A 23,281-nucleotide genomic window follows, 5' to 3' on the forward strand; every position below is an offset into this window, starting at 1 on the left:
CAGGGCCAATTCTTCTCGGGCAGTTGCACACCTAGCAGACCGGACCGCCAGAGATCATTTCTCTTGTTGCCGCTTCTCTGTGTTTTACCACATCTGCTCCTCTGTACAACAGAACTTTCTGTGATAAAGACGCACAGCACACAGCAAGATTTTTCTTTAATGGGATTTTGTACACATAATTATGCCAGTACAAATTTTTAATGTAAAAGAAAAATAAAATTTATATCACAAAACAGGTAGGAAAGTTAACAGTGAAATATTTATTAATTATATTAATTTTTGAAGACAGAAAAATATAAGTATATAATGGACTATCACATTATAGTTTCTGTTTTGAGTTTTCTGCAAATTTGTCAGTGAATTCACTAAAACTGATCTTTTATATTCATAGTCGATAGATAATAAATCCAGATTTATCAAATTATCTATGCTCATAATAAAAATCAAGAATATTTTTTGTGCCCTGGCCGGGTGGCTCAGCTAATTAGAGCATTGTTCCGTACACCAAAAGGCTGCAGGTTCGATTCCCATTCAAGGCACATACTTAGGTCACAGGTTCTATCCCCAGTTGGGGTGCATATAGAAGGCAACTGATTGATGTTTGTTTCTCTCTCTCTCCCCCCCTCCCCCAAAAATCAATAAACATATCCTCAGGTGAGGATTAAAATAATAACAATATTAATAGTATCTTAATGACAAGGATGAGTTTGACAGTTTCATAAATATGAGTATTTCACGATAAATTCCAGAAATTGTAATACTGTTCATGTCTTTGTTTCTTTAGAATTGATTCTAACAGCTTTCAGATATACCCTAGTTGAAAGCTTTAAATGCAAGTAAATGCTCCAAGAACTTAAGTTCTATTTTGTCATCTTTACAATCCCTGAGGTATTACTGTTTACTTTAAATCTACTGCTTAAACTCAGAAATATATAGTATCACAGGGGAGTTGGAAATGGAAATTTTGCCAAAAGGAGCTGGAAGAATTCTAAAACCTTAAAAACCTACTCTAGAGTGAGGCTAAACATAGCTGAATTTGTGAGTGTTGGTGGGAGGGGCACGCGGGGTGGAGTCTGGGGCAAGTTATCAAACTGGGAGTTCTCTAAATTAACTTCTGTGTATAATACAGTATTATTAAAGAACAAAAATAAAGATGTGCTAATTGGAAGCTTACATATACATTACTAAATTCAAAAGTAACATCAGCCATTGTTTGGCATTTGGACCAACAGAAGATATTTTCAAGAAGGAGTATTTGAAAACCGACATTGTTTAGAATTCTTGTACATGGTGATTTAAAAAAAAAAAAAGGACAGACTTTTGATTGGTTTTATTATTTTTTTAATTCTCTACAGACAACACAACCCTTTATTGCCTTCTCCTTGGACAGACCATTCCTACCACCTCACCCTTGCTACACCTCTGCTATCAAGCTCTCAGTCACCTTTACCTGCATTCTAACCCAAAAGCTTGTGAGTCACTATGCCTCATTTTTCTCACGAACAACAAAAACCACACACAGCCCTGGCCAGGTTGGTTGGAGCACCATCTGGATGCACCAGAGCTGTGGGTTGATCTGAGTCAGAGCACGGGTAGGAATCAACCCACGAATACATGAATGGGTGGAGCAGCTGATCCATGTCTCTGAGTGTCTCTCTCTCTCTCTCTTTTCTCTCTCTCTCTCCTTCACTTTCCCTCCCTCTCCAGTCTCTCTGCCTCTCCTCCTCCCACTCTCCCTCCTTCCTTTTCTTCTCTTGCTAAAATCAATAAATAAAAAATTTAAAAACACACACACAGCATGGAAACTGAGAACTTGGCTCATGCTTAGAGTAGAACAATTTTCTTTTTTCTTTTTTTTTGTTTGAGTATATAAGGAAAATTGCTACATAGCTGAATCCATCGCCTTTAAATATACTACCTGAAACTATAATAATCTAAAAGCATAATAAAAATAAAGCTCATTCAGATATGGGAAGCTCTGTAAATGGCAAGGTCATATGGTACAGCAAAGAAAAATTATCCTATGAAACTAAAAATCTAGTCCTAGCTTTGCACTAATCAGAGATGTAACTATGACAATAGTTTTCTTCTTTTGCCTCGCCTATGGAGATCTTACGTAAAAGAGGAGTTGCACAGAGTGTCTCAAAGGATCCTGTCCTCTCAGCTCTTGCAGTCTCTTTAGAAACACTTTTAACAATACATGATAAATAGCTGAACCTAAAGCAACTGGCCCATCTATGCTGCCTCAAAGATCCACCCCACAACCCCAGTTTACCTCATCATAGTACAGAGCATGTTTGTCACTCAGATATAACCCCGGCGGCAACTTTTTCATACTTCCCACATCCAAGTCATCAAAAATTCTCCAGTCTGGATCAAAATCATATCCATAATCTGGCCACTTTCTCAGAGCTACATAGCTACCATCTCAGTATTATAAGCCACTACCATCTTAATCAGGACTGTTGCAACTTTTCTTGCCTTCACCCTACCATCAATTCTCCTGTAACAGACGTTTCTAAATCACATAACATACTGAGGTCCAAAATTCTCCTCTAACTTCCCATCTTCTTCAAAGTAAAAGCCTAGTCTTGACCATCATCTTAAAAACCCTAGATGATCTAACTCGGCTCAGCCTGCTTCCCACATAAAATCCTGCTACCCATCTGACCTCATTTCTATCATTTCCCAATTCACTCTGCTTCAGACTCTGGCCTGCTTTCTCTTCCTTACACACTTCTACCTCAAGGCCTTTGTACTGTCACCATGATATCACATGATTAGCTCCTTTGCTTCATTCATTTCTATTCAAGTATCATCCTACAAAAATTCCATCACTACCCACACAAAAATAGCACTCTACTCCAATCACTATACTTCCCTTTATCCTGCCTATTTGTCTCCAAAGTACTAATTACTACCTAACAGATTCATTCATGTATTTTTTATTGTTGGTTTCACCTCAGTAGAATGTAACTTAATGACAGTAGGTGCTTTCTCTGTTTTGCTCACTGCTATTTTCTCAGCACCTAGAAGAGAAACTGGCACAGGAGGTGCTAGATAATCAAATGAATAACAAAAGTAAAGAAAGTGCAAAATTACTCATTGTTTTCTCAATTAACATGAGGTAAATACTACGAGATTTCATTTCCCAATGGAGACGATTATACACTGAGTCTACTGAATTACTGAATTTTATAGTGATTTGGGAGGAACTGACCAAATTCTAATAATAAACTGAACTTGCTTTAGGGTCCTAAAAAAAAATCTGAATTAAAACTATATTTCATTGTAATAATTTGGTTTATTTAGTGCTGCTTTTCTTTCTGAGCTTAATTTTGCAATATATTTACATTTTAAATTAATATGGTGATTTAATACTCTTAAAGTCCTTGCTACAAAAGACTATTCTGGAATCAACTGCATAATTACATTTCCTCAGTGACCTTGTAATCTCGTGAGCATTTACTCTAGACTAAACAGGCTCATTCAGCTGCCCTGTGTCTGACTGTCGATGAAAGAAGCTTGTTTGACAACTGCTTCAAGCAGAAACATATTTTTTCCATGATTGCATAAAAAAGATTTAAAACTTACCAGACTAGAGCCAGACTAAAACTTTAAGCAAAAAGGTTCATGCTAGATATGTGAGTTGATTTCTAATTCAAATGCCAAAAAAAACAGACACTAAAGACATTTTGCTGTCATGGCCAGAAAAAAAAAGAGTTAATTTAGTAATACTCTCATAGTTAAAACAACGTACAATATATAGAGAGATAAAGCATTTTAAAAAATTCGTTTTTTCAGATGACTGATTTCCAAAAAAAAACTCCAGATATTCACCTAATAGAACAATTAAAATTACTAGAGCTCAGTAAGGTAGCTTGATACAAAATAAAAGTACATTTAAGCAAGAACCAGTAGGAAGGCAAAATGAAAATTGTACAGCAGCATCACAAGTATAAGAAAAATTAATTTCCAAGAAATGTGTGATATGCGTGAAAACTCAATAAACTTTAAATGCCCATTCTTTTCTAATCAGTTTATAAGTTTAAAGCAATTTCAAATAAAATCCCAAAAGGAGTGGCGCTTGGTTGTCATCTAGGGGTTGATAGGGATGGCTGTGTCTAGTTAAGTTGTTGGTGAGTTTGGTTTGATTTGTTTAAAACTATTTACTTCACAATATTTTATTATGAAAATTTTAAAATATAGAGAAAACTTGAAAGAACTGAACAGTGCTCTGTTGTTTTGGGAGAATGAATGTATAAAAATGCTAAGAATACTTTGAAAAAGATAAGTAGCACAGGAAGACTTGCCCACTTGCAGAAGGCAGAATCCTGAGGCAGTGCCAAGATTCCCACCACACTGTGTGCATCCTTGCATGATTCCTTCCCCATCAATTTGATGGATTTCACACCTGAGATTATTTTTACAGTAGTCCCCCATTTTCATAGTTTTGCTTTCCGCAGTTTCAGTAACCAGCAGTCAATCACAATTCAAAAATATTAAAACTTCTAGAAATAAACAACTCTTAAGTTTTCAATTGTACACTGGTATGAGTAGCATGATGAAATCTTGCACTGTCCTGGGAGGGAATCATCCCTTTGTCCAGCACACCTACACAGTATATGCTTCCCTGTCATTAGTCCCTTAGGAGCCACTTTGCTTATCAGATCAACGGCCATGGTATCACAGTGCTTGTGTTCAAGTAACCCATATTTTACCTAATAATGGCCCCAAAATGCAAGAGTAGTGATGCTGGCGATCCAGATTCGCCAAAAAGCATTAAAGTGCTTCCGCTATGATAAAGTGAAAGTTCTCTACTTAAAAAGAAAATCGTATGCTGAGGCTGCTAAGTCCTACAGTAAAAATGAATCTTCTATCCCTGAAATTGTGAAGAAGGAAAAAGAAATCTGTGCTAGTTTTGTTGTCCCATCTCAAACTGCAAAAGTTATAGCCAAAGTACATGGTAAGTGCTTAGTTAAGATGGAAAAGGCATTAAATTGGTACGTGGAAGACATAAACAGAAAACATTCTGCTGGAGGCAACATGTTACGCCACAAAACATTAAGCCTATATGAGGACTTCACAAGGGATCTCCTGATATGAGTAGCACCAAGCCATTTATTACAGGTAAAGGGCAGTCAAACAGACTTAGGAATAGGTTTGTCATTTTACCATATCACATTATCACAAGAGTGAGTATAATACATTAAGATATTTCGAGAGACCACATATTGTTATATTTGTTCCTTTTTGGTTTTAGTTATTGTTAATCTCTTACTGTGCCTAATTTATAAATCAAACTTTATCATAAGTATGATGTATAAGAAAAACATTATATAGGGTTCGGTACTATCTGCAGTTTCAGGTATATACTGGGGATCTCGGAATGTATAGCCCGCAGAGGGCATGGTGAAACACTGTATATGGCAAAAGGGATTTGGCAGATGTAGTTAAGATCTCAAATTGGTTGACTGAGAATTAATAAAAAGAAAGATTATCTAGGTGGGCCAGACTTCATCAAGGAGGAGCACTTAAAAAGAAAGAGATTTGAAGAGATTTTTCTCCTGCTGGCAATGAAAAAGATGAAAGCCATTGTGAATTCTACATCTGCAAGAAACCTATTATTCTACCAATAATATGAATGAGCTTGGAAGACAACCCCCCCAATCTTTGCTTACATGGAACCACAGCACCTGCCTGATACTTTGATCACAACCATGTGCAACTAGAGTGGGGGATCCTGGTAACACATCCCGAGGCTGGTAAGTCTAGCCCACCTAGATAAAAATGTTGTTTTAGTCCGTTAAATCTGATATACAGCAATAGAAAACAAATATACTACTTAATATTAAAACATCATGATTTTAAATTAATAATGTGATACTATTAAAAATTGAAACAAATTAATGGAAAAGAAAGGACAGCAGAGAAAAAAAGTATATTAAAACAACACATCAATGGAGAAAAAAGGATTATTAAATAAATTATTCTGAGTAAACTAATTTACTATGTTGAAAAAATAAAAATTATTTTATAACTTCATTCAATAAAATAAATTCCAGATGGCTTAATGATTAAATGTAAAAACTGAAGCTACATAAAAATTAGGAGAGAGAGATATATATAAAGTTTTGTGCTGGCTTAGGATTTCCTTAGTAGAACAACATTGGAAAATTAACAGGACATCATCAATATATTTTACTGCTCAGAAATTAAAACCACTTCACATCATAAAGAATATAAGAGCAAAAAATTAGAATTTCAAGGGTTAATAGTCTTACTATATGGCTGACTTACATAAATAAGGAGAACAATACTACACTAAGAGAAAAGGGGACATAGGGCACACACAGACAATTCATGCATAGGGAAGGAGAGAGAGACAACAATTACTAGGGGGACTATGCCACAAATACAAAGACACAGAATCTCCTAAAAAAACGAAACAGCATATGCAATGGCACAAAAATGTGTGAGACACCATGAGGTTCCTAAGAAATACCAACTATAAGAAGGGCAGGATACACGGCCCTGAGAGTAGATGGGGTCAGATTATGCAGGTGAAGATAAGAGTCACTATCTCAGGGAACGGCAACAATGAGGAATGATTTAAGAAGGGAGACAAAGAGAGCATTATAAAAAGAAAAAAAAAACAAAACTGTTACAAGACCTTTACTATCTCATCTCAAATTCTTGTGGTATAAACTTTGAATTTATCAATTTTTAAGAGTAAAAGAAAGTATCTCCAAAATTTCCATGAAGATGGATCTTCTATTATGGTGCGGGGAGGCGGGGGGAACTATACCTTATCCTAGTCCCTCAAGAATGAACACTTTCAACTGCATTGTCATTAACAGTAATGGATTTCTAACAAGTCAGTTACTTTTCCTCGGTAAGTTGATTTTTATCAAGGTAGTCCATAGCCACACAAGGAAAAAAAAAAAAATGACAGATGCTGATGGTGATCAAACAAGAAACTTTCTTCTAATTATCATCAGGTTCTAATTAATTTAGTACTATCATTACTACCAAAATTAATTTTGTAATAATAATTAATCTATCATCTGGTTAAAAAGGACTCAAGACATTAAACCATCATAGTTTAAATCTATCAGTTATGCTGGCAGAAGAGACAGACACAAACATGTGCATCTGGCTACAACACTCTACCACAAAGAAATATACGGAAATATTCTACGTGAAATGAAGATTAAAATTTTATTCTACAGAATTTCGGTAGTAAATAGCCTCATTTAAATCCATAAATAAGAATAACTGAAAAATATACATCTTACTTAAAGATCATATTTCATCTTATTTCTATAATAAGTTCACAGATGAACAGCTCCTGTTAAGTGAATCACATATCTATTTAAAACAGTAGTGATATCTGATTAAATAATTTGAAATTGATGAGTAACACTGATTACTGCTTATAACTTACATCAGTTAAGGGAACAATTCTTCTTTGGGTAGAAGGTAGTAAAATATTCACTAGAAAGCCAGTTGATTATTACAAAGACAGTCTCATAGTGCCAATCAATGAGACTTCACAAAACTAACCACTAAAGGCATAGTCTGGGGAATTTCAATTAGCAGTTAGTTTTCCCAGTGCTTGCTCCCACTGGCACAGAATTAATAAAACATGTTTACATTGCCTTCAGCAAACCAGAAGAGCACTGCCAGTGCAATCTGAACTATAACTATATATTCATAATCCCTCCTGAATGAGAAATTCTCATTTATTCATCTACTTCTAAAGTTTAAATAACTTTAGAAAATATCTCAGTAAAAAGCACCTAAAATCTCACAGCAATGTACTTTTGATTTCATCCTTTATCAAAGTTATACATGAGGACAAAAACAGTTTTTAAGAGGCCTTCTCACAAGATCTTATGTTACCCACTCCTAAATAATGTAATTAAAATTATTTTGAAAGTTCCTGCATTCACAGTGTTGCACCAATTCAAGTGAAGCTATAAGTGTACTATTCTTAACTTCGTGTCATAAAGATTTCAAGGCAGATAAAAGAAAATGGAAATGAGGTAGTTAATTTACTCTCTATTTGCCTCTAAAGAAATTAACTTGCTCCCGCTGCAGAATAACATAACATAAAATGGAACTTTTGTTGGAATGGGAAAATAAGAGAGGAGGAAGCTAGAGGTTTTGGGAAAAGCCTGCTGTAAAGGGAGAAATGGGGCTTATTAGGTACAACCTTCAAGCAAAGATGTGGACAACTCATGGGACAGATGTGTAACGATTATATCCTTAGTCAACTGAGATAATATGCCTTGTACCTTAAGAGCAGCACCTTTGAGGATACCAAATCATTCTCTGAAAATTCACTTTACAGGGCAACTTGTTCAGTTTCTCTCTGAAAGTTTCTGAACATTATAGGAAGTAAAAATGTACTCTTAATCAGAGTAACAAGAAAAAAGAAAGCATATGGCCTCAAATAATTCCATAACAGAAAATGAACTGGAAGTATAAAAATGAATTTGGGATTTATTTTTGCAAATGTTTAAGTGTTAGGTCATAACGCATTACCAAAGAGATTGCTGAGCTACTAATCGCGGCCTCATAGAAAACTAAATTTGTCTATGTAGAATTTAACCCTTTTCTGAAGGAAGGAGACTGAAGAGAAGGAAGTTATGAGATATAATCTATTTGGGTACATAAGTAGTTCTATGTCAAGAAAAATTCAATGTTTCTTTAGCAATTCTGATATCACTCTCGTTGATCTACATTCCTCTACTCCTCAGCCAGAGATGTTTAAAAGAAAGTTACACTGAGCTATTGTTCAAAATAATGCATGTTTCTTTGTAATCAAAACAATTTGCCTTCTTAACTTTTGTGGCTATAGAATATTTGCACAGTCTTTGTTAAGACAAAAGTCTACTTCCAGAATTCTGGAACTATCTATATTCTAAACAGTCAATGGTTAATAATGATGGACCCCACCACCATCACCCCCTGCCAAAAAAGCAACCTAGACTCTATTTAAGTTTAAATAAGATTTTAGGCATGACAAACTTGAAAAAAAGTATAAACACTATTGTTATACCTTATCTAAGAGACACTTATTCTACTTTTTAAAATCTAAACCATAATGGTAAAGGCAAAAGGAAACTGAAAGGGTTCTAAACAATCAAAAGCATTGCCAAAGTTTATTCGATTTAATACTTTTCTTAAAACAAGGGAAAAAAGTCTATTAGGCTACACCTACTTCTATCAGGATTAATTCGTTAAATACATACACATACAGCATGGGGCAAAAGTAGGTTTACAGTTGTAAGTAGGTGGAACAGAGATTAACATTGTATTATTATTTATTATTATATTATTTTCCATACAAAATATTCTAAACCTACTCTTGCCCCACCCTGCATACAGCAGCACAAATCACCAAAACACATTAAAAGAGGAAGATGAGGAGAATATTCCATTAAAGAAACCCAATAAAAATCAGCATTAACTGAACACAACATGGAAGCAGAAATGAACTGTTAAAAAAAACAAACAAACAAACAAAAAAAACAACCAAGACTAGCTGCTGAGGAAAGGCAAAGGTTATAGATGCCACTGAGGGAGTAGTAGAAAACCTATTGCAACCCTCCTCGACCCTATACTGACACGACAAAAGCCTTCGACCACTGAGGAAAGGTAGGATGCCCACTCTTATCCAAGCTAACACACTGATCCAAAGCAGAGATCAGGGGAGGGCAGGAAACTGTCTTATACTCAAGAACCACCGCTCCCACCAAAACAAGACATTGTGGGGTTGACAGAAGAACAGGACGCCCACCTGCCCCCTGATGTAGGAGACAGAAGTTGTTTGCCTCTGGGTAAGAGATAGGTACACTGCAAAAGCACCACCCTAAGGTTCCAGCACACAGGACCGCCTAAGATGAAAGGTCAAACAGGAGAACTGAGAAACCTCCTTGCCCCCACCACAAGACTTACTCCAAGAAAAAAGCAAGATCAGTCTACTGCTGAGGAGGGATATCCAGAGAAAAACCCCTCTGTGGCTCAGGCTTGCAGAACCTGCTGAACACTAAGGGTGGAGAGCAAGAAGACTGAGAAAATCCCTCTAGCACTACTAGCCTCCTATTAGGCATGAAGTAGCAACAGACCGCAAATGGAAGAATTTGAAGAGTAAGACTCTGGTGGTAACTAGAGTAACCACAAAACCCAAACTGCAATCAAGCTACAGACTTAATACGCAACTCCCTATACTGATGGCCTGACAGAAAAAAAGAGGGCATAAATATTATTTACCTCAATCTCTACTGTTCTTTTGCACAAAATGTCCAATATGCAAGCAATAATTACAATAAACACATAAAAGCAGAAAAAACAAATCTATCATCAAGACATAAAACAGTCAACAGAACCAGAACACAAGATGATGGAAGTCTCGAAGAGGCACTGTAAAATAACATGTTAAAGGATCTAGTGAAAAGGGTGGATAATGTGTAAACACATAGGGAATTTCAGCAAAGAGATGGAAATTACAAAAAGGAGTGCAATAGAGATGCAATATATGAAAGCTGTAATAACAGAAAGAATTCCTTTGATTGACAGAGGGACACAAAAAGAATAAGTGAACTTGAGGACAGGACAAGAGGTGTTATCCAAACTTCTGAAAACACAAATTTAAGAAAAGATTTAAAAATACAGGACAGAGCAGCCAAGAACTGTAAAATATCAGATGGTCAAACATGTGAAATCAGTCTCAGAATGAAAACAGAAAAATGGGAGCAAAAGGAGTCTATGAACAGATAATAGTTGAGATATTTACAAAATAAGAATAATGAATTACAGATTCAAGGAGTTCAAAGAAACTTGTAAAGCTCAGAGAAACTATATCCTTATACATAATGCAAGATCCTTGCAGAAAACATAGTATATCTTGCTTTTTGAAAATCTAACCTGGAAGCCCTGGCCGCTGTGGCCCAGTGGATTGAGCGCCAGCCTGCGAACCACAGGGTCACTGGTTCGATTCCCAGTCAGGGCACATGCCTGGATTGCAGCCCAGGTTCCAAGCAGGGGGTGTGGGAGAGGCAACCACACAATGATGTTTCTCTCCCTCTCTTTCTTCCTCCCTTCCTCTCTCTAGAAATAGATAAATAAAATCTTAAAAATAAATAAACCTAATCTGGAAATCTCAGCCTAATATTTGGAGTATTCAGACCCTATGCTATCCCATATGATAGTCACAGTTTATCTAAGTTAAATTGAATAAAATTTAAAATTCAATTATGCATTTGCACTAGATACACTCAAATGCTCAGATAAAACATGTAACTGGTGGCTACTATCTTCAATAGCACTGACAGAGACTACTCCCATCACTTCAGAAAGTTTTTTGGATGATTTTTGTTTAGCACATTTACATTTAATGTAATTACTGATACAGTTAATATTAAATCTACCACCATGCTATTTGTTTCCTGATTATCCAATTTATTTTTGCCCCCTCTATCCTGCCCTCTGTTTCTTGATCTCATTATTTTCTCTGATACTGACTTGATGATCCCACTTTGCTGTACATTTTTATTAGTTGTTCCAGGGTTTATATTAAACATCTTTAACTTATTATAATCTATCTCCAAATACTATTACACCAATTCACACGTAATATAAGAACATTACAACAGTACAGTTTTTTCCCTGTTCTTATCCACTGTATTAATTGTCACATATTGTTATTATACATGGTCATTTCCATGATTTTTCAAATGTAATTTTGAAATTATTGGAAAATGTATCAACCTGTAACAGAGGAGTACTATTTATATACTTGTCTTCACTGACATAAAAGTAAAGATTTTAAGAAAGCTTATTTTAGATACAGAATTCTGACTCTTCATTACAAAGTAAGAGATAAGAAATCAATGTCTAAATCACTTATAACTTTTTATATCATACAGTCCTATACTGTCTGTTTCTTCAAGCTTCAATTTCAGCATTTAGGCCAATTATTTGATAAATTTGATATCTCAAACTCAAATGGGTTTTTAGATTTTGTTTCACACACCCTTGACTTTATGCTTAGAAACAGTAGGACACTGAAAGTACATAGAACTAAAGAAAATCATAATATCTATGAAATAGCAAATATGTAAATTATCTATCATTTTAATAGTAATTTGACTTTGGACCCTCCAGGTTCATATGCAAAATACTATGTATTATCTTCAAGATTTTGGTTTTGGTTTTAAAGACATGTAGATTGTGTGTGTTTCCTCTATCTTATCTTTGATGTTAACATCTTTCTTTAATTACTTGGTTTCATTGTACCAATTATTTTCTTTTCAATTATACCTTTACACTATTTTATTTTGTTAGAAAACCAATTCTAGGTCACCTTTTCATTCAATAATCTGTGAAACAACACAACAAAATATGATTTGCTCCATCCAACAAAGTCTGTGCCTGTACTCTTCAAGTATACAAATACCCACCTACACTCGAGAAAGACTGTGATCAAATCCGTCACTCACAAAAGCACGATCTGACATTCATTTTCAAAATGAACGCATATGACTTTTGAGCCACTGTCAACCCGTATATTATACCTTTTCACAAACTATATTCTGTGGCTAGTTTCTCATAAATACAGTTTCACTGTAGACAGTACACAGTGAGTGAAGCTACTCTTTTTCATGCAAGGAGCTCAACTCTCATATTTATACTGGCCTACTACTGACTAAATTTAGCCCCTTTTTCTTAAAAAAAAAAAAAAGATGAAAATGAATAGCTACTTCAGGATGGCTGTCAAGGACAGCCTTAAAAAGGAACTAATACAATCCAATCTCAAAAAAAACTAACAGAACCATAAAAAAAAAGTATTAACTTAGTATTAAGCACCATTCTTTTTATAAAAGAGTATAAAATTCTGTAAACTCAAAATCTAATAACACTACAGTTTAAGTTGAAAAAGGTAGAAACAAAGCACTAAACAGCAGCTCCTCAAAGAGAAGTTCTTTCAGGCACTTACCCAAGTCTTCCTAGCATCTCAAACTCAGGAACTTGTGGTCCACATGTCTCCACTTGCAGTGGTTGGTATTCATATAGAGCTTCCTCAAGTTTTTGAATAGGTGCTAATGAAATATGTTGACCCTGTTAGAAAAACAAAGGACAGTGATAACAGATGCACAACAATGTGAATGTATGTAACGCTAAGAAATGTATATTTAAAAATGATTCAAGTTGTAAAGTTACATTATATAATACATATATATATATATATATATATATGACCTTAATTTTTAAAGATGAGTTTTGAATATTCTAATTTATTTATTTACCTTACTGGAACATACAGGGGAAAGAGAATAAAAGTAAAATATCTGGAAAACATCATTAAGATTATTTTAACCATTAACCTTCATATGTTTTACAGCCTTTTTAGACAGACATGAAAACTGTCAAGCTAAATTTATACTATCGCATAGTAATCCAATTTATGAAAAATGAATCTGACTACAGAGCATTGCACAGGTTGAGAAGAGGCCAGCCTATCTTGTTGATAATAGCCACTCTAACAGGTGTGAGGTAGAATCTCATTGTAGTTTTGATTTATGTTTCACTAAAAGCTAGTGAAGTTGAGTATCTTTTCATATATCTATTGGCCATTTGTATGTTTTCTTGGGAAAAGTGTCTGTTTCGGTCCCCTGCCCATTTTTTAATTGGATTGTTTGTTTGTTTGGTATTGAGTTGTATGAATCCTTTATATATTTTGGTATTAACCCCTTATCAGAGCTGTTGTTTGCAAATATGAGATAAATACTATTAACCTTTATGGGTGAGAAAGAGAAGTTCGGTAAGTTACCTAGCAAGGTCACACTGTAGTTAACGGCAGGCTGAAGATTAGAAGCCAAGTCTGTCAAATTTAAAGCCCATGTTCTTTTCTCCTGGCTTCCTTATTTTATGGATTAATAAAAAAGCTAAGAATCCCAAAATGTAAATTTTCCTAAGGTCACATAGAGTCATATCTCCTAATTCCTGTCCAGTGTGGGTCCTACCATACCACACTGCGTTTTAATATCCTATTTTTAGACAATATAATCATAGTTGCTCAATGTGAAACTTTGATGTTAGCCCTGGTTGGTATGGCTCAGTGGATTGATCAGCAGAGTACAAACTGAAAGGTCACCAGTTCAATTCCCAGTCAGGACACATGCCTTGGTATAGGCCAGGTCCCTGTTTGGGGGCATGCAAGAGGCAACTGATCAATGTTTCTCTCACACATCAACGTTTCTGTCCTCCTCTGTCTTCCTCTCTTCCCCTCTCTCTAAAAATAAATAAAATCTGTTGATTTCTTTTCCTTTCAGTGTTGCTGGTCATACTTTCCTTGCTTCTTTGCATTGTTGGTTAGGTTCCGCTTATAGGTGAGATCATATGGTATTTGTCTTTCGCCCCCTGGCTTATTTCGCTTAGCATGATACTCTCCAGAAATCAACAGAGACAAGAGGGAAGGGGGGGGCAGGGAAAGGGAAGGGAAGGGGAAAGTCAAGGAACATATAGCAAGGACTCATGGACAAAACCAAAGGGGAAGAGCTGAGGGAGGGAAGGTGGGAGGGGGCAAGGGAAAGAGGTGGGGGGAAGGCAGAGACAAATGTATTTAAAAAAGTAAATAAATTAATTTAATAAAAAAAAAAAGAGGAAGCACAGAGGCTGCAAGAGAAAAAAAAATAAAAATAAAAATAAATAAAATCTTTTTCAAAAATTAAAAAAAAATAAATCTTTGATGTTCATAAGTAAATCCTAGATGGTTTAAAACTTTTTTAATAAAAATTTTAATAACTTAGATATGGCCAAAATACTGTAGGTTCAAAAAGTTTTTAAATTATGGTATTTAGAGAGAAATAAACATTATGACATTTAGAAACAAAAAGTGATAATTCTCTTTACCATGAAAATGATCAAAGACCATAAATGATGCAAAATCTGGCCTTGTACCATTCTATCTATCCTCCCACACACAAAAAAAAATGGTATGAGATAGATACTAAGTTTCTCAAATCCAAAGCCTGGGAAGAACTTAACAGGATAAGGCAGTGACATAATTAAGATTTTTTTTTAGAAATCATCAACAGACTAGATGTCTTGACAAGTCCTGTGAGGAAAGTGTTAGGGGTTTAACTGACTGGACGCAAAAGCACAAAAGTTTCCAGTTGCAACTGATAATTAAGTGTGATAATTCCACCAAAATGGTAAATGTGATATTATTCTAAATTACCAGGAAAAAGGAGGATTCAGATTAAGGAAATCAAACTGCATGATGCAGTAGTGATGTATCACATCCGAATTAAGTATGAGTTGGTACCAAATGGTATGGTACACACTTGAATAACTATAGAAAATCAAAAGAGAAGAAGAATCAATAAAAGGTGGAGGAATGAATCAGTAAGACCTGTGCGAGACCTGGGAGGGAAGACAAAGTCTACAGAAGCGAGGAAACGGGGCAACAACAATTATTACCAGAGCTATATGTTGTATCTTGAGACAATAACATATAAAAAGATCATATAACAAACAACGAATAAAAAGATCAATAACAAATAACAAATAAAAAGATCAGAGAATCAGTATGTAAGGAGGCAGGGGTAGGCAGAGACTGAATCAGTACAGCATAGCTTAAATTACAGCCAGAAAATACTCCGAAGTTAATTTAAATTCATATGGTAAAAAAAAAAAAAATTAGACCCTTAAAACAATGTAGAAAAACCTTATCTCCATTAAATTATAAAATTAGTGATAAAGCAAACAAGAAAGCAAATTACGAAAACTGCTTCTTTATGTAAAGCAATTTAGTAAACCATTAAAATACTTACATATTTTACTCAATAATTCCAGTTGAACAGTTTATAATAGAAAAGTCAGAAATATAATCAAATCTTTATTCAGAAGACTACTATACATCACAGATTAACTTATAATTGTAAAAAAAAAGCATCATGTATGTTCAGCAATATTGGGAAATTTAAGTAAATATGAGTTCAACTGTAATCCATTTAAATGGAGTATAAGCCATTTAAAATTATGTTCAAAGAGAATTCAATAAAATATTAAATATATAATCAGGATGACCTAAATTATTTTTAAATCTGCATAAGCAAAGAGCTGTAATGAAAAACACCAAAATGTTAACTGTAATTATTTCTAGGTGATCAGATTATGAACTATTTATATTTTTATTTTTACACAGTATTTTCTAAATTGACCAAAATGGATATGTTGTCTATTTATAACCATAAAAAGGATAATAAAAATATACTCAGGACCATACTGAATATCACCACTGGAAAAAAATATTACAAATATCATACTACAAAACAACTGATCTGGTCTCTTCAATAAGTCATGTCATGAAAAACAACAGCAACTGCTTAAATGACTTTTATTGGCCAGGCTAGCCTCCTCTTTAACATACTTGCTAATACCCTGTAATTTTCTTAAACTCGTTTTGTATTATTATCTCTTTAATATCTGTCTCCCCATGAGATGGTAAGGTCCTATATTCACTGCCATAACTTACAGGACAGTGCCTGGAACCAAATATCTTCTCAGCATTTTACGGAATGAAGAATAATATGAAACAGCAGGAAAACCACCATCTGGTACAGAGGTATGAACACTAAGAAAGCAGTAAGATTAGAGTCAGGTTTACAAATTCTATAAATTAAAAAAATGCTCTTACTGGAGTTTGTGGCTCTGGGGACAGAACTGAGGGGATAGCTGTGGGGACCCCTGTGCTGCATTTCTCTCCCACACCACAGACTCCATCTTTCTTGGGTAAAGCACTACCTTTCTTAGGGCAACAGTGGGGGGAAATGAAACAGCCTCGCTCTCTGGCCTCCCTGTTCCCGCACCCATGCATAGCACACGCCAGGCTGAAAAGTCAGCTGCCTGCGCAAGGATGTAGAGGTCTGGCAGACTCAGGGGGTGTCAGTGACTGAGGGTGTGGCTCTGGGGCCGGGGGCGCCTCCCCCGCTATCCCATGAATCTGACTGGCAGCACCCCCTCAGAGGAGACCCTCTAACCCCACCATCCAGGATCCACGCGGCCCCACCCTCTTCACTCATGGTGGCTCTGCACCTGCTGAGGTCTAGGAAAAATCCAGGACAGACTGAGCTCTGGGGTCCACTCCTCCCACATTCCCCCAAGCTCCACCAGCAACTCCTTTTCATGGGAGACCCACTAGGCCCACCCTCCCTGCTCTGGTGGCCCTGCCCTATTGAGCTCAGACTCTGGGCAAAATATTGGACAGACTGAGTTGGGAGTCACAGCAGATCTACCTAACACATAGAAATGAACACAAAGTGGCAGCCCGACTGAGAAGACAAACATGCCCCAAACGAAAGAACAGGAGAAATCTCCAGAAAAAGAGCTAAATGAAATGGAAGCAAGCAATTTGCCAGATACAGAGTTCAAAAGAATGGTTATAAGGATGTTCAAGAAGCTTAGTGAGAACTTTAACAAAGAGATAGCAAACAAAAAAATACACAGCAACCGTAAAAAAGAATTAGAAATGAAGAATACAGTAACTGAAATGAATCACTACCATAGACTGAACAGTAGGGTAAATGAAGCAGAGGCCTGAATCAGCGATTTGGAAGACAAGGTAGCAAAAAAACACCCAATCAGAGCAGCAAAAAGAAAAAAGAATTTTAAAAAATAAGGATAGTTTAAGGGGCATTTGGGACAACATAAAGATATAGTAACATCCACATCATAGAGGTACCAAAAGGAGAAGAATGAATAGGGATCAAGAACCTATTCAAAGAAATAATGGCTGAAAACTTCTCTGTGTGAACAAAAATAACACACAAGTCCACGATGAAACCAAAAAGGTCCACACAGACACATCATAATTAAAATGCCAAAGGTTAGAGACAAGGAGGGAATTTTAAAAAGCAGCAAGAGAAACACAGTTACCTAAAAGAGGGCTCCCATAAGACTGATACCTGATTACTTAACAGAAACACTTCAGGCCAGAAGGGAGTCACAGGAAATACTCAAAGTGATGAAAAGCAAAGAACTACAACAAAGACTACTACTGTACCCAGCAAGACTATCACTTAAAACTGAGGAAGAAATAAAGAGCTTCCCAGACAAGAAAAAGCTAATGGATTTCGTTACAACCAAACCAGTATTTCAAGAAATGTCAATGGGAGAAAAGAAAGGGAAAGAAGAAGGTGAAAAAGAACAACAACAAAAAAGACAAGCATAGTTAAAAGAATAAAGTGGCAATAAATACATATATCAATAATCACTTTAAATGTAAAAGGCTTAAATGCACGAATCAAAAGACATAGGAAACCTGAAAGGAGAAGAAAATACTATCCATACACATGCCGACTACAAGAGTCTCACCTTAGAATGAAAGATATACAAAGACTAAAAGTAAAGGGATGGAAAAAGATATTTCAGACAAATGGAAAGTGGGGAAAATAAGCTGGGGTAGCAATACTTGTATCAGACAAAACAGACTTCAAAACAAAATCCATAACAATAGGAAGGACATTGCTTAATGCTAAAGGGATCACTCCAACAAGAGGGTATAGATATAAACATAAATGTAAACATGCATGCACTCAACACAGAAGCACCTAAATACTGTGGTATCTCGGTACTCAAGTGGCAAGCAAGTGACAACTGATGAAGCATTTTCTCTTGTGCGGTGGCATGGTGACTCACACAAGTTCTAGCAAGTGCAATGAGTGGGAAGCAAGCACCGAGTGCTGAAACATTTTTTCTTGTCAAAATGAGACAGGTACCAGGTCTGACGAGTTCTGAAGCCAAAGGGTAAGGTACCACTGTATATAAAGCAAACCTTAATGGACATAAAGGGAAAGATCAACAGTAATACAGTCATAGTAGGAAATTTTAACACTCCACTGGCATCAATGCATAGATCTTCCACACAAAAATGCAATAAGGAAATAGTGTCCCTAAATCACACAGTAGATCAGATGGATTTAATTGATATCTTCAGAGCACTTTACCTCATAGCAGCAGAATATACATCTTTCCAAGTGCACAGGGAACATTTATTTGGATAGACCACATGTTAGGACACAAAACAAGTCTCAATAGATTTAATAAGACTGAAATCATCTCAAGCATCTTCCCTGACCATAATGGTATGAAACCAGAAATCAATCCCCCCCCCAAAAAAAACTGAAAAATACACAAACACAAGCAGGCTAAATAACAAGTTACTAAACAATGAAAGGGGTTAACAATGAAATCAAGGAAGAAATCAAAAGAAAACTAGAAACAAATGGAAATAAGAACACAACCACCCAAAATCTATAGGACATAGTGAAAATACTCCTATGGGAAATTCATAGCATTACAGGTCTACCTACCTCAAGAAGCAAGAAAAATCTCAAATAAACAATCTAATCTTAAACTTAAAGTAACATGAAAAAGAAAAACAAACAAAGCCCAAGTGAGTAGAAGGAAGAAAATAGTAAAGATCAGAGCTGAAATAAATGAAATAGTCTTTAAAAAAATAGAAAGATAAATAAAACTAAGAGCTGGTTCTTTGAAAAGATAAACAAAATAGACAAATCTTTAACCAGACCCATTAAGAAAAAAAGAGAGAGAACACAAACAAATAAAATCAGAAATGAAAGAGTAGAAATAACAACTGAGTGCTACGAAATAAAAGGGATTCTAAGAAAATATTAAAAACAATTATATGCCAAAAATTTGGATGAAATGAATAAATTCCTAGAAACATATTCTCCATAACTGAATCAGGAAGAATCAGAGCATATGAATACAGATTACAACTAATGAAATTAAAGCAGTAATCAAAAAAGGTCCAACAAAAAAGGCCCTGGACTGTATGAGTTCACAGGTGAATTTTACCAAACATTCAAAAAACTAAGACCTAGTCTTCTCAAACTATTCTAAAAAATTCAAGAGGAGAGAAGACTGCCAAGATCATTTTACAAGGCCAGCATTATTGTAATTCCAAAACCACATAAAAACACTACAAAGAAAGAAAATTATAGGCCAATATCCCTGATGAATATACAGTAGATGCTAAAATCCTCAACAAAGTATTAGCAAATCAGATCCAGCAGTACATTAAAAAAATGATACACTATGATCAAGGGAACTTTATTCCAAGGATGCAAGTTTAATATAAGATTAACAAATCAATAAATGTGATACACCACATGAACAAAATGAAGGATAAAAACCACATAATGTCATTAGATGCAGAAAAGGCATTTGATAAAAATGCAGCACCCATTTATGATAAAACTCTCAGCAAAGTGGGAATAGAGGAAACATATGTTAATGTAATAAAGGCCATATATGACAAACTCACTGTCAACAGCATACTCAATGAGCAAAAACTACAAGCCAGGGATATCTGCTTTCACCTCCCTTATTCAACATAGTACTGAAGTCCTAGTCACAGCAGTCAGACGGAAGAGAAAAAAAGAAAAGAGAAGAAAAAAAAAGAGAAGAAAAGAAAAGAAAAAGGAAGGGAGGAAGGAAGGGGAAGGAAGGCTATCCAAACTGAAAAGGAAAAAACAAAACTGTCATTATTTGCATATGACAATGGTACTGTATATAGAGAACCCTAAAGATACCACCAAGAGACTACCAGAACTGATAAATGAATTCAGTAAAGTAGCAGCATATGGAATAAATATCCAGAAATCAGTCACATTTTTATACACCAATAACGAACTACCAGAAAGAGAAACTAAAAAAAAAAATCCCATTTATAATCATATCAAAAAAATACCTAGCAATAAATTTAACCAATGATGTAAAAGACCTGTACTCAGAAAATTATAAGACATTAGAGAAAGAAACTAAAGAATATACAAATAAGTGGAAGCATATACCAAGTTCATGGATAAGAAGAATTAACATCATTAAAATGTCCATACTACCTAAACCAATCTACAGGTTCAATGCAATCCCTATCAAGATACCAATGGTGTATTTCACAGAACTAAAACAAATATTTTAAAAATTTGTATGGAACCACAAAAAAACCAAGAATAGCCACAGCAATCTTTACAAACAACAACAAAGATGGAGGAAATATACTGCAAGACCAAGGTCATAGTAATTAAACAGAATGGTACTGGCATAAAAACAGACACAGATCAGCAGAATAGAATAGACAGCCCAGAAATAAACCCACACCTATATTGTAAATTAATATTCAACAAAGGAGGCAAGAACATAATATGGAGTAGAGACAGTCTGTTCTATAAATGATGTTGGGAAAATTGGACCAATATGTGCAAAACTGAAACTAGATCACCTTCTTACACCAAACACAAGAATAAACTCAAAATGAATTGAGGATTTAAATTTAAGACTCAAAACCATAAAAATCCAAGAAGAAAACACAGGCAGTAAAATCTCAGACATTTCTTGTAGCAATATATTTTTCTGATATATCTTCTCAGGCAAGGGAAATACAAGAAAAAAAATAAACAAATGGGACTACATCAAACTAAAAAGTTTTTACACAACAAAAGAAACCATCAACAAAATGAAAAGATTACCCACTGAATGGGAGGACATACTCATCAATGATATACCTCATAAGGGTTTAGTATCCAAAATTTATACAGAACTTAACACAACTCAACACAAAGAAACAAAAATCCAATTAAATAATGAGCAAAGGACCTGAATAGACACTTCTCCAAGGAAGATGTACAGATAGTCAATAGACATATGAAAAAAAATGCTCAATGTCACTAATTATCAGAGGAATGCAAAATAAAATCACAATGAGGTATCACCTCGCACCTGTCAAAATGGCTATCATCAATAAATCTTCAGACAACAAGTGTCAGCAAAGATACAGAGAAAAGGGAACCCTCATGCACTGCAGGTGGGAATGCAGACTGGTGCAGCCACTGTGGAAAGCAGTATGGAGATATCTCAAAAAATTAAAAGTTTATGAGCCAGCAATTAAACTTCTGGGAATATATCCAAAGAAATCTGTAATATTAATCAAAAAAATACATACAAGAAAAAAATATATGCATTCTTACATTCCTTGTAGTCTTATTTACAATAGTCAAGATTTGGATGCAGCCCCAGTGCCCATCAGTAGGGGAATGAATAAAAAAAACCATGATACGTTTATACAATAGAATACTACTTGGCCGTAAAAAAGAAAGAAATCTTACCTTCTGCAATACATGGGTGAACCTAGAGAACATTATGTTAAGTGAAATAAGCCAGTCAGAGAAAGACAAATACCACATGATTCACTCATATGTGGAATCTAATGAACAAAATAAACTAACAAAATAGAAACAGACTCATAGAAAAAAGAATGACAGCTGTTAGAAGGGACAGGGTTTGGGAGGCTGGGTGAAAAGGTGAAGAAATTAAGTAAAAAAGAAAAAAACTTCATAGATACAGATAGGAGTATGGTGATAACCAGAGGAAATGGAAGGTGGGAGAAAGTAGAAGAGGGTGTAAGGGGGATAAATGGTGACAAGAGACTTGGCTTCGGATTGTGAACACACAATACAATATACAGATGTTGTATTGTAGAATTGTATACCTGACACCTACAGAGTTTTATTAACCAGTATCATCCAATAGTCAATAAAAATTAAAATTTAAATGAGAAAAAAAAGATGCTCTTACTAACCATAAAAAATCGAAATGTTGTTAATCATATATACTATAAGAGTACATAAGGGATACATCTCTACTTTCTTCACACTTTAATACTGTTTTCTTTCTCTTATTCATTAGAGTGTCTGGGGTGTTTTTTAGTCCACAGACTGGGAGTGTGCTTTCTAGCCAGTTAAGAACTCATTTTTAACAAAATTTCAGGTAACAAAACATTGTGGTTATTCTGTTGGAATCATCAACCATTCACATAACAAACACCGAATGAACACTGACTATATACAAACTAAAAAGTACAGCAGTGAACAAAACAGATACTAGCTCCTGCCCTCCAGGAACTTATATTCTAGTAAATCACTTTTTAACGAGATTGTGTCTTCTGTTTTCTAATTTCTTTTTTTGAATTATGTAAATGTAAAACATAAATTTTTAAAAAATAATTTTAAAAAAGGAAAAATAAAACAACAAGAGTGGTGTGGTTGTTTTCATAAACTGGTCCTGTCACACGTTAAATTTATCAAATCCTATAGAATGCATCACACTGCTAAAGGGAATTAGAAACCAGAATATTTCCCTGTTCTCAGAGCATTAAACCAATACAATTTTATTGATTATTTCCAAA

At 35.0% G+C, this 23,281-nt stretch overlaps 1 protein-coding gene across 2 annotated transcripts in view; it reads right to left on the reverse strand.

Annotated features, from left to right (window-relative positions):
• MNAT1 (MNAT1 component of CDK activating kinase) overlaps positions 1 to 23,281 on the reverse strand; it is a 167,354-nt gene that overhangs the window by 51,450 nt on the left and 92,623 nt on the right. For both annotated transcript variants that reach the window (XM_054567473.1, XM_054567474.1), the window contains exon 7: positions 13,007 to 13,128. In XM_054567473.1, coding sequence (XP_054423448.1) covers positions 13,007 to 13,128 — 122 coding nt within the window. The remainder of the gene's footprint in view (positions 1 to 13,006; positions 13,129 to 23,281) is intronic.

This window comes from Pteronotus mesoamericanus, unplaced genomic scaffold, assembly GCF_021234165.1.
Source record: "Pteronotus mesoamericanus isolate MK-2021 breed Mesoamerican mustached bat unplaced genomic scaffold, CSHL_Meso_final contig_182, whole genome shotgun sequence".
Taxonomy (NCBI): Eukaryota; Metazoa; Chordata; class Mammalia; order Chiroptera; family Mormoopidae; genus Pteronotus; species Pteronotus mesoamericanus.